General features: G+C 43.6%; 1 protein-coding gene across 2 annotated transcripts in view; it reads left to right on the top strand.

The window, feature by feature from the left end:
* LOC112221132 (protocadherin-1) overlaps window positions 1–11,680 on the top strand; it is a 395,340-nt gene extending 383,660 nt beyond the window's left edge. For both annotated transcript variants that reach the window (XM_042303245.1, XM_042303246.1), the window contains exon 5: window positions 4,902–11,680. In XM_042303245.1, coding sequence (XP_042159179.1) covers window positions 4,902–5,317 — 416 coding nt within the window. In that variant the 3' untranslated portion in view covers window positions 5,318–11,680. The remainder of the gene's footprint in view (window positions 1–4,901) is intronic.
* Window positions 11,681–12,565: the final 885 nt, after the last annotated feature.

Below are 12,565 nucleotides of genomic sequence, written 5' to 3'. Positions count from 1 at the left end.
CTCTGGTTCTGGTCTCCTCCTTGGCTCCTCACGATAAACAGGGGGACTTGGCTCAGGTCTGAACCCTGACTCTGCCACACTCTCCCTGAGCCCACCCCCCCAATAAATTTATGGGGCTGACTCGCGGGCTTCCATCCGCGTCGCCATGCTGCCTCTTCATCCCAGCGCCTCTCCGCTTTCGCCGCCTCCAGTTCTTCTTTGGGGCGGCGATATTCTCCAGGCTGTGCCCAGGGTCCTTTTCCGTCCAATATCTCCTCCCAAGTCCAGAAGTCCTGTGATCGCTGCTCCTCACGATAAACAGGGGGAGTTGGCTCAGGCCTGAACCCTGACTCTGCCACACTCTCCCTGAGCCCCCCAAGAAATTTTTTGGGCTGACTCTCGGGCTTCCTTCTGCGCCGCCGTGCTTTTCTCTTCAACTCCATTCTCCTATAGCCCTCTTCGCACTGCTCCAGCGAATCCCAGGCGGGCTCCGGCACTCTCTCTGGGTCGACCGCCCACCTGTCTATTTCCTCCCAAGTCGTATACTCTAAACTTCGTAGCTCCTGCTGCCGCTGCCTGTCACCACGCTGCTTGGTCCTGGTGTGGTGGGTGATTCTGTTACGGTTTTCTTCGGGTGAAAGGAGAGTCGGACCAAAATGCAGCGTGGTTAAATCGAGACATCTTTAATGACGATGAATACGAACAATACAAAACAACAAACGGAATGTGAAAACCTTTACAGCCTGTCTGGTGACAACTAACACAGAGACAGGAACAATCACCCACAAACACACAGTGAAACCCAGGCTACCTAAATATGGTTCTCAATCAGAGACAACGATAATCACCTGACTCTGATTGAGAACCGCCTCAGGCAGCCATAGACTTTCCTAGACAACCCTACCTAGCCACAATCCCAATACCTACTAAAACCCCAATACAAAAACACACCACAACATAAACCCATGTCACACCCTGGCCTGACCAAATAAAGAAAGAAAACACAAAATACTAAGACCAAGGCGTGACACCACCGCCTTTCTTCTTCCCAAATAATTCTTTATTCCTGTCTGCGCGATGCACTGAGAACCCAGCTGACTGTATGGACAGGGACAGTATATCCGGAGAGAGCCATAATTCCGTGAAACAGGAGATCCTTGCCCTGAGCTCATCTACTTTATTGTCCAGGGACCGAACATTAGCGAGTAATATACTCTGAAGCAGTGGATGTTGTGCACACCTCCTGAGTCAAACTAGAAGTCCACTCGAATACCTCTTCTCTGCTGGCAGCATCTTGGAGCAGCCTCTGGGATCATTTAAATTGCGCTGGGGGGTACGAACAAGGGATCCAATTTGGGAAAGTTTTATTTCTGGTAGTAATGCTGGTGAGCAACTGCCACTCTGATATCCCCCAAATGTTGGCTGTATGTAATAACGCGAACAATGTTCTGGACTAATAATGTAAGAAATAACACACACAAAAACAAAATACTGCAAAGTTGTTTATGAGCTAGAAACAGAGCTGCAATGTCTGTCGACACCATGTAGTTGTTTGCATGGTTATATGTGAGTGCTTGCATGCTGGTCTATATGTGTGCAATCATATGAATAGGGATGGGCCCTAAACATAGACTTTTATCGAACAAAGTTGCTGGCTCCCTCGTTCCCTCTTTAAACTGTAAAGAACACATTTGGACTTCAAGGTAATTACACATATGACCATTTTGTAAAGAAAAATGAATAGTTTCTCTATGTACATTGGATCGAACCAAGGTGAGGAGAACGGAGTGGAGGATAGGAATTTCCTTGTTAGCATATCTCACAGAAAGAGGGGGAGCCCAATATGTCTCCTTTCTTTACTCTGGTCGACAGCGTAAAATGTCAGATACTCATCTGGAAATTATTTCCATTTTATTACGCCGACATCTTCCAGAGCAGGGACTTTGGAATCTAATTAGTTTGGACAGAGAAGTGGGACCGAGGCAGACGAGTGTGTATGGAGCGCTGAGAGGAGACTTCTCTTGGGGCCCTCGTAGATGGCTTGAGAGGGTCCCGGGGGTTAACTGGAACTCTGGAAATGAAGATAAGGCTCTTAGATGAAGGTTCAGCAGGAACAATCTTTTCTATTAGAGACAGTTGAATATGGAGTTCCCTTGATAACATGCCAACTGGGCCTTATCGACACAGAAGAGTGTGTGTGTGTGTCTCAGTGTGTGTCTCAGTGTGTGTAGGAAGTTTCTAAAACAGGGGTTCAATTACTCCTCCAAAACTGATGATTTCAACAAAATGTTCACTGACAACACTGCTGGTTACTCGACGCCAAAGCTCATATTATCTTTCATGAAGTGAGTTTTAAATTAGGACTGATGACCTCCATGTTTAATAGTGGAAGGTCTTATTAGAGAACCCTTCAATGATCTTAGCTTCCCTAAGCATACCAAGGGACCCTTACTACCCTTTCTCACCCCGCCCAACCATTTCCTCCCACCACGCCGGCCAATTAGTTCAACCTCAAACAAAAGCCAATTAATTCCTGCTTTTGATTATGAGCAACATGACCCTCTGGGCCTTCACTAAATTGTCTGATTAGCACTTCTCGAACGTAGGGGCATGATCTGATTGGTCTTTTTTATTTTTACTATTCCTTAAATATCTCAGGCTGTAGAATTTAATACTACTCTGGGATTAGGTGATGTTTCTCTTAGGTACAGGTCTAGGATTAGATTCCCCTCCCCAATCCTAACCTTAACCATTAGTAGGCCACCTGTTGAAGAGAGGCAGAAAAAAAGCATTTTGAAAACAACCAAAACTGCATTGTTTTTCTGGCATACATCTAGCTACACAAACCGTATTTTCCCAAGTGCCTTGCTTTGCATGAGAAATGGGTAAGCATTATGAAGCCCAAAAATCCACCGTAGTGTGAGATTTTGGAGTAATGCACACAGTCACTACTCAGCATTCTCAAAACCTAGCTAAGGATGCGAAAGCATATACCCTCCTCCCCCCAAAAAGTAAGGAAAAGCCCACTGTAGCTCCTTTAATACAGGGGCAATGAATTTCAATTATGCATGAAGCAGAGGCAGTTTGGGAAATAATCGCTTCCCCCAGAGAACTGAACAGCCTGTTCCCCCCTCCCATCTCGCCCCGCAGTATCAAATAATAATCTAATGTCACGCACAGAAGAAAGGTTACTTTCTGCATAGGCATTGATATTTCCGCTCGGGGATGCTGACCTTTTTCCATTAAGCTGTGATTTTTTAAATGTGACACAGCCGTAGCAGAGGCGGTGTCTGTGTGTTATATTAACATTCATTATGCCATTTGTTCTATGTGAAAAAGCAGTAGTGGTGTTGTTGACTCCGCCTTAATTGACTGCGCGACATAATCCCCTTTTAGTCAACCTTGAGCGTGTTTTTCTTAAAATGTCCTTAATCTTGTTTCACACTCAACACCCACTATCTGGTATGTGGTTGCATCTCTGTTAAACATCATATTGCTGCATCTCTGTTAAACATCATATTGCTGCATCTCTGTTAAACATCAAATTAGGCAATGTTCTTGGCAGTTTTTTGCACTGTAACTCTGAATATTAGATTTTTATCTAGCGTATTATGAGTTTTCTTATTTAAGTATTATGAGTTGTCTCGTTGTGAAACTAAAACAATGAATTGCTTCCTGAACCTCCCTGTTCACCCACGACTGCGAGGCCGCGCACGACTCCAACACCATCATTAAGTTTGCTGACGACACGATGGTGGTAGGCCTGATCACCGACGACAATGAGACAGCCTATCGGAAGGTCAGAGACTTGGCAGTGTGGTGCCAGGACAACAACCTCTCCCTCAATGTCAGTAAGACAAATGAGCTGATCTTGGACTACAGGAAATGGAGGGCCGAGCATGCCCCCATTTACATCGACTAGGCTGTAGTAGAGCAGGTCGAGAGCTTCACGTTCCTCAGTGTTCACATCACAAAGCATCTGTCATGGTCCACACACACCAGCACAGTCATGAAGAGGGCACAACAACACCTCTCCCCCATCAGGAGGCTGAAAAGACTTGGCATGGGCCCTCAGATCCTCAAAATGTTCTACAGCTGCACCACTGAGAGCATCTTGACTGGCTGCATCACTGCTTGGTATGGCAGCTGCTTGACATCGACCACTACAGAAGGTAGTGTGTATGGCCTATTACATCACTGGGGCCGAGCTCCCTGTCATCTAGGACCTCTTTACCAGAGGTCAGAGGAAGGGTTTAAACATTGTCAGACTCCAGCCAGCCAAGTCATAGACTATTAGTTAAATAGTTAACCAAATAGCTACCATGACTCTTTTTTTCACAAATGCTGCTGCTATCCTGTTGCCTAGACACTGTATCCCTACCTATATGTACATACTGTATCTACCTCAACTGCCTCGTACCCCTACACATCGACTCTGTTCTGGTACCCTGTGTATATAGCTAAGTTATACATTACTCAAGTTATACATTACTCATTGTGTATTTATTAATACTTTTATTATTACGTGTTATTACTTTTCTATTATTTCTCAATTTTCTTTCTCTCTGCATTTTTGGGAAGTGCCCATAAGTAAGCATTTCACTGTTATTCTATGAAGAATGTGACAAATTACATTTTATTTTATTTAGATTTTATTTGAACAGTTCTATGCTGGACTGGTTAAACACAGTATGTTGGTGGATTAGTCCACACTGGTTGGCTCTGTTGTCCCATTTCACAATATGTTCTGCCATTTCTTTTCATTGCTATCCTTCATAATAAGATGATTAAAACTGATTATAAATGTGTTTTCTGCTATCACATGTGCTCATCTAACTCTACTGTCCAAGACTCATCCTTTTTATTATGTGTCCTCCTCATTTGCTGTCTTATACTAACTCCGATACCCTTTCTGTCTGCAGATCTCAGGCCTCTGCCTGATGTGGCCATGACTGGGAACTGCACCCATGAGTGTACCGAGTTCGGCCACTCCGACGCCTGCTGGATGCCTGGCCAGCCCTCCCCCAATCGTAAGAGCTCCACCAAGAACGCCCCCAAGCTCTCCACCTTCGTGCCTTACCTGGAGAGTGAGGGGCAGGACCACCTCATGGCCAACGGCAGTCCCAAGCCCATGGCAGACGAGCGTGGGAGTGCTGGAGGTGGCAGCGGAGGCTCCAAGGTGGCTAACATCCGCTTCCTGCCCCCTTACAGCAGTGCCTTCTCCGGGGGCAGCGACTCCGGCAAAGGCTGCGAGGAGATCCCCCTGAGCCAGGCAGCCGAGTACCATTCCGCCACCACACCCACCAACCAGGGCTCCAAGAGAGAGATTTACCTGTGAGGGCGATGATGTGGCCACCACCCCACCACCTTCACCCTTACCCATATGCCCACTGTTCCTGACCCCATGCCCTCAGGCCTACCCCCTCACTGCCCCTGTGCCTAGCTGCTGTGTCGTCTGAGAAGTGCCATAGCACCACCACCACCCTCCTTTTTATAACCACCTCCCACCGTATGAGGCTTTAGAATCCACAAAACCTCCAATGAATTAAATAAAGAGTACAAATCGGTCCAAGCCAAACAAAGAAGATACTTGGCGAGTGCAAATGCTACTGACAGAATGTAAACTACACTATCATTTAAACATTGTGATAAGTTAATTGGAGACTATTTAGTTATGATTGCGTGTTCAAGTTATTTTTTTTTTACAATGAATTTCCGTTGGAGTTCCGTTGGAACTGAAAACAATGAGGGTAGAAAAGTGTTCTTGTAAAATAGACACATGAATATACAGTGTATGGACATCTATTTTAGGTGTTCTTTTGGTTTTCTGTTTTGTTTCCTTTTTTTTTTTTTTTTTTTAGAAGTGAGTGTCGGTCTCAACTCTGGGACCTCCAATTAATAAGCAATAAGGCACGAGGTGGTGTGGTATATGGCCAATATGCCACGGCTAAGGGCTGTTATTACGCACAACACACTGCAGAGTGCCTGGATACAGCCATTTGCCGTGGTATTTTGGCCATATGCCACAAACCCCTGAGGTGCCTTATTGCTATTATAAACTGGTTACTAAAGTAATTAGATCAGTACAATAAATGTACCCATGGTATACGGTCTCATATACCACGGCTGTCAGCCAATCAGCATTCATGGCTGGAACCACCCAGTTTATAACTAGAATTAGAGCGGTGTTTCTCTTGCCTGACTACCCAAACTCCTTGCTCCTGCAAAATGCTACACCACACCCACGGATGTTAGTTTCTTCTCCGCAATGAGTCATGATCCGAGTATCTTGCGCAACGATTTCTAGAAGAGGAAAAAAGTACTCTAGCTGATTGGTACCAGAAACCAATGGGTTGGGACAGAGCCGGAACACGTGGGTAAAGCGGCAGTTTGAAAATTCGACATTGGCTTTGATACTCTGATTGGTTAGAGATGATCCAATCACTGATTACTATGTTTTCTACACCACCCCTCATTTTAGTCGACACCACAAACAACTTCAATGATGGCAGTCTCAGACTGAAGTATGTAGCGAACTATAGAGCCGTGGAAGAATTCAGTTTGAGTCGTCAGGCAAGTCCTGCTCCTACTCAAGAGGACACAGCTGACTGGTAATTTTGCCATCCTTTGCTCAACATAAGACATTAAAGTCCTCAAAACATTTTTCACAACCAAGAGGTCTTTATCAATGTACAGAGCTGTAAATACAATGGACATGAGTTAGACTTTAAGCATTTTATTAGATTATTTTCCTTTGGCTGTATAGAGCTTCAATAAGAGCTGTACCTTGTTGAGTCATTGTCGTTAAGATCTCACAGTGATGTGGAACCTTTGTTGGTTAGTTGTGTTATCCATGATGCACCGGTTGACAATACCAAGTGTAACACTGGGAGGATTTATAACCTTTGACACATCACTGAACATGTGAAGCTACAGTACACATTTGTGACTTTGTATTCCTCATCTTTACTATGATCTTGGACAAAAGAAAAACACTTCAGAAAAAAATGGTGCTGGTGTTAAATGTGTTGGCTGAAGTGGATGTCAATGTCTACTGCTGTGCATTTTCAGTCCCTCGCCACCCAAATCTCAAACTCTTTGATTGAGGTCTCACCGAAGGATCAATTCACACCAGGTATCCAGTTGGAGAGCAACAAGAAACAGATTGCTTTTGTTAAGGTGTATCGTTCCATGGTGCACATACTCCATAACTCTAACTCCCATATATTGCAATCTCTAGTTTCTAAGTTTGACAATTTAGTAGTCATCTTTGTGAAAACTGATGGTATTTATCACCTTCTGTTCCAAGTCAGTTCCCCACTGTAGCACGGCTGTTAGAGACCTGCTGTGGGTGTGAGGTAAAGTCTGTCCTGGTCCTGTGGTGTGACGGTGGTAGTAGTTGGAGAGTTGGGGAGGATTCACAGCTCTCCTATACACTAGCGCGCTAACCCCACTAACCCCGCCATGCAGAGGCATTGCTCTAATTGAGCCTGGAGGCATCGTTCATTAGCAGTGATCATTTCCACAACTCAAAACCGAGCAGGGTGTCCTGGCGGTTTGGAAGTTAATTTGGAGTCTCATAATAATAACTGCTGACAGTAATGGGGATTTCACCTGTGGCAATGAGCATCAGCCATGATTGGACTAATGAAAACGCATTGAGGAGAAAAAAGAGAGTGTGAAAAAGACCTCCAGACTACTAACACTACAGCTGGAGCTCTTGCACAACATAAACACCACCGCAGGATACACTCAAAGAGACATTGTTGTTGTTATGGCTACAAAACATGATTCAGGTGGGGTCATTTAAGGGTCATGGCATCAAAAAGCTAAGGTCACAAGGTCAAGCTAGTATGTGTATCTTATGTTCCTGTGTCTGACCGTAGACTGCATTTTTTTTGTATGCATTTCTAGTATGCTTTGAATTACAGTTCACAAGTCCATGGCTGACTTGATTGTGCGTGCTTCAATGTATAACATGATTTACATGTGACTAAATGGTTAACCATTGTAAATAATGCATCATTTAAAAATCTCAGTCATAGGTCTATCATGGTGACAATCAATCCCTGTGACTTTTGAAAAAGCACGTATTTTATTTAAAGCCACATAATAAAGGGATAGGCTACAAGAACAAATAAGGCACGAAAGGAACGGTGGACAGCATTGAATCTGCTTGAAATCAACTGTATTTCAGTTCTACTGGGCTATGTCAACATTGTACAATATATTACATTAATTAATGAATACAATTTTCATCATCACTCATTCTAATGAACACAAAGTAATGTTCAACCAAATCCTCCCAATGACCTCTCCACAGGAAGGTCCATACACAGTAACAGCTAGGATCTTGGACCTCAAGTAACTGTTCATTCAAAGTATATCTCAATGTTGATTTCATGTCCTTGTTTGATCATTTATAGATCAAACACTGGTCCGATATTAAGTCACTGGTTTCTCCTGTGGTGTTCCTTCACAGCAAACACGCATTTTTCTCCCTGACAGGGCCTCTAGTCCCCTGGTTCTCCTAGACAGGGCCTCTAGTCTCCTGGTTCTCCCTGACAGGGCCTCTAATACCCTGGTTCTCCCTGACAGGGCCTCTAATACCCTGGTTCTCGCTGACAGGGCCTCTAGTCCCCTGGTTCTCCCTGAAAGGGCCTTTAGATCCCTGGTTCTCCTAGACAGGGCCTCTAGTCCCCTGGTTCTCCCTGACAGGGCCTCTAGTCCCCTGGTTCTCCCAGACAGGGCCTCTAGTCCCCTGGTTCTCCCAGACAGGGCCTCTAGTCCCCTGGTTCTCCCTGACAGGGCCTCTAGTCCCCTGGTTCTCCCTGACAGGGCCTCTAGTCCCCTGGTTCTCCCTGAGAGGGTCTTTAGATCCCTGGTTCTCCCAGACAGGGCCTCTAGTACCCTGGTTCTCCCTGACAGGGCCTCTAGTCCCCTGGTTCTCCCTGACAGGGCCTTTAGTTCCCTGGTTTACCCTGATAGGGCCTCTTGTCCCCTGGTTCTCCCTTACAGGTCCTCTTGTCCCCTGGTTCTCCCTGACAGGGCCTCTAGTCCCCTGGTTCTCCCCGACAGGGCCTCTAGTTCCCTGGTAACCTCCCTTGCCCACCCATGGACTGATCAGGACCTTCAGTGCCGGAGGGATAGACTCTAAGCCCTTCTGAGCTCCATCTCCTGAGTTGACATAGCTGATATACAGAGGGCTGACGGGGAAGAGGGCTGCGGGGAGGAGGGGTCCTTGAACAACAAATGGGGAGGGAGATGGAGATAGAGATGGAGTGAGAGTAAATGATTTGTGAAGGGGGTAGGTCATGTGGCACCAATTAACCCCAGCTTTTTGTGGTGGTGCGGAGAAGCTGACCTTTGAGATGCGATGCTATTTGCTTTCCTTTAACCTTTGAGGCTCAATGTGAACACACAGTGAAATTTGAGAGGGGATGAGGAGAGCATGTGTGTGTGTGTGTGTGTGTGTGTGTGTGTGTGTGTGTGTGTGTGTGTGTGTGTGTGTGTGTGTGTGTGTGTGTGTGTGTGTGTGTGTGTGTGTGTGTGCACGCGCTTGTATGTAGCACACAGGTGTTTTTTCTGTATTTGCAGCTTTAGAGGTGCTGCCTGCATACTGTAAAAAGATGGCTCCACCTAAGCTCTATGGACTCTTCTGACAGTCTCACAAACTCTCACTCTCTCCAAGGGGAATCACCTGGAGTTTATCCCTAGAGAGGAGCTGTCACAGATACGGGCAGGAGAAGACTGTGTGCGTGTGTGCGCGTGCATGCGTATGAGAGAGTGTGCACGTGTGTATAGCACCACTGCAGCAGCATCCTATTTTATGCTGAGGCAAAGCATGCCTGTGTTGATTTGGTTGGTTTATTGCTTTGTGTGTGCATTTTATTCAATTGTATTCCTTAATTCATGAAGCATGTAGAACTCTTTACCTCAACGGATCGGCTTATACAGTAACTGGTCCGTGAAACATGGAATGCAGTCAGTGCAGACAGGCGTAACATGGATGACAAGGCATATTATTTGGCACATTTTTTTCACATCCCTTTTGTGTTTTTGTGCTCAGTAATGTTCAAATCCTCATCATGATGATAATTCCACCTCGTTTGCTTTTAAGAGACTATTTTACAGATTCAGAGAATTGGGTGTGCTCATAAATATGGTTGGATATTAATTATAGTGAATAGAAAATGGAATGTAGATCAGTACTTGTAATGTTATCAAGGGATTCCCTTGTTGGTCTATATATCTTGATTCCTAAGTATTCATTAAAGCAACCTAGAATGAGTTTAGAGTGCTAATTGAAATCACTTTGCTTTCCAGTGTGTGACTTTTAGGTGTGTGTTTTGAAAATGGCTCAGTCAATGGTATGCGGAGTGGCATTGAGCCCTCATTTGTAGGACCCCACCATTATAACGACATCACTGGGGTGGGCAGTTCAATCCGAAGCCCACCTCCAAGGTCTATCAATTATGTTGAAGCTCCAATCACATCACATTATGGTGTCAAATCATACCAGCAGAACAAACAATACACAGTGAATCAAGGTGCAAATATCAACTGGGGCTGGTCAAAGAAATAGGTCGGTGCTGGTTGTTCCTGATGAGGAGATTTAGTAGAGCATGAAAAAGCCAATTTTATAAATATATACATTTTTGTTGTTGTCGACGTTGTTTTATTAATAGAATAAAAACAACACAGCTATAAACATATACATATAAATGGTATTTGCTATTTTTACCAGAGGCATTGGATTTTTGGCTTTGTAAAATATGTCCTGCATTTCCACAAGGCAGACTGTGTTCTACGTTTCCTGTTTCCCCTTAATGATGGGTGCTTAATGACAGCATAACTCTAACATACGCACAATGCAATGAAACACACAAAACGCTATGACATGGGAAACGTAACTGTCATAAGTTTGAATAAACAATCACAAAATCAGTTTAAAGGAACTGAAACAAAGCAGATGATGCTTATTGAGAAAACAGCTCATTTTTAAACTATCTCACTTTGTGCCATGTAGAGTTATTCAGTTATTGGGTTCCTCATCCCTTTCTTACCCCAAAAGCTGAAGAAAGTGAAACTCGCTCCCCTCAAGGTAACTAGTCCCAAAAGGTCGGGTGAGCTTTCGAAATGAGAAGAAGAAAACAGGAATAATCAGCTGCCGCTAAATTATGTCTTTATAGAAAGTCAAACTTTGTAGCCTAATTGTTGGTTATATACAATATATATAGGAAACATGCTTGTGATGCCTTGTTTTCTGGTACAGTTTTATGTACATGCAAGTGTAGCTTTTTTTTAAATTAAGAAAAAAAAACATTGTGAAATCCAACAACAAGTCTAAATTGTAAGATATTTTTCCCAATAGGGTATGTTAGGGTGTGAGTGGTCAGGTTTGTGCAGAAATGGTGAGGATGCTGACTCTGTCTAAAACCTCTTCTGTAACTACTCACTGGCCATCGGCTTTTTACTCGGTTTCATTTTTATTTTTATTTGATCTTTATTGCAAAATAGTGGCTTTGAGGAAATCTGGTTCTATGTTCGTTTTTAGCCTAATTAGTTTTATTATGTTAAGATCAGTATCTGCATGTTTGAACAATAAATGTGGTCTTTTATTTTTGCTGAGCAAATCAAAGAAACAATATCTTGTAATTATCCTTCCTTATAGCTTTACAATAAAAGACATTCAATAAAACTGTGTTTGTCTTCTTTTGCAGTTCTGTATGTATGAGAATTGTCTGAAATGAACACATTCACATCATTACCATGCATTGTATTCAAAGAAATTCCAAACTTGTACAATCATAACATAACATCTAATTATAGATCATAATCAGTGTAGATGTGGTCATAGTGGAGGATGTACACTGAGTGTACAAAATAACTTCCTAATATTGAGTTTGCCCTGAGAACAGCCTCAATTCGCCAGGGCATGGACTCTACACAGTGTCAAAAGTGTTCCACAGGGATGCTGGCCCATGTTGACTCCAATGCTGGATGTTGGCTGGATATCCTTTGGGTGGTAGAACATTCTCAATATACATGGGAATCTGTTGTGTGTGAAAAACCCAGCTGCATTGCAGTTCTTGATACACTCAAACCGGTGTGCCTGGCACCTACTACCATACCCCGTTCAAAAGCACTTAGATCTTTTATCTTGCCCATTCATCTTCTAAATGGCACACATACACAATCCATGTCTCAAGGCTTAAAAATCCGTATTTAACCCGTCTCCTCCTTTTCATCTACGCTGATTGAAGTGGATTTAAGAGGTGCCATCAATAAGGGATCATAGCTTTCACCTGGTCAATCTATGTCATGGAAAGAGCAAGTGCTCCTAATGTTTTGAACTCAGTGCATTTTTAAAAATTGACCATTTATTCTACAGATGTAGGATCTTAATTTGAGACAGTTTCCTACTGCAGGAAAATAATCCTGCAGCAACAGGAAATGTGAATTATAATTAATGGGCTTTTTTTTAGGGGTTGATACATTTTTGTAAGGGAAAATCAAGTCTGAAATTTCTAAGTGGAATTGACAAACTTCATATGCCTTTTTAAACCTCATACACTACAAGTTT

This window comes from Oncorhynchus tshawytscha, linkage group LG21 (genome assembly GCF_018296145.1).
Source record: "Oncorhynchus tshawytscha isolate Ot180627B linkage group LG21, Otsh_v2.0, whole genome shotgun sequence".
Lineage (NCBI taxonomy): Eukaryota > Metazoa > Chordata > Actinopteri > Salmoniformes > Salmonidae > Oncorhynchus > Oncorhynchus tshawytscha.
Note: the sequence above shows the minus strand (reverse complement) of the source record. Positions and strands in the feature narration are given on the sequence as shown.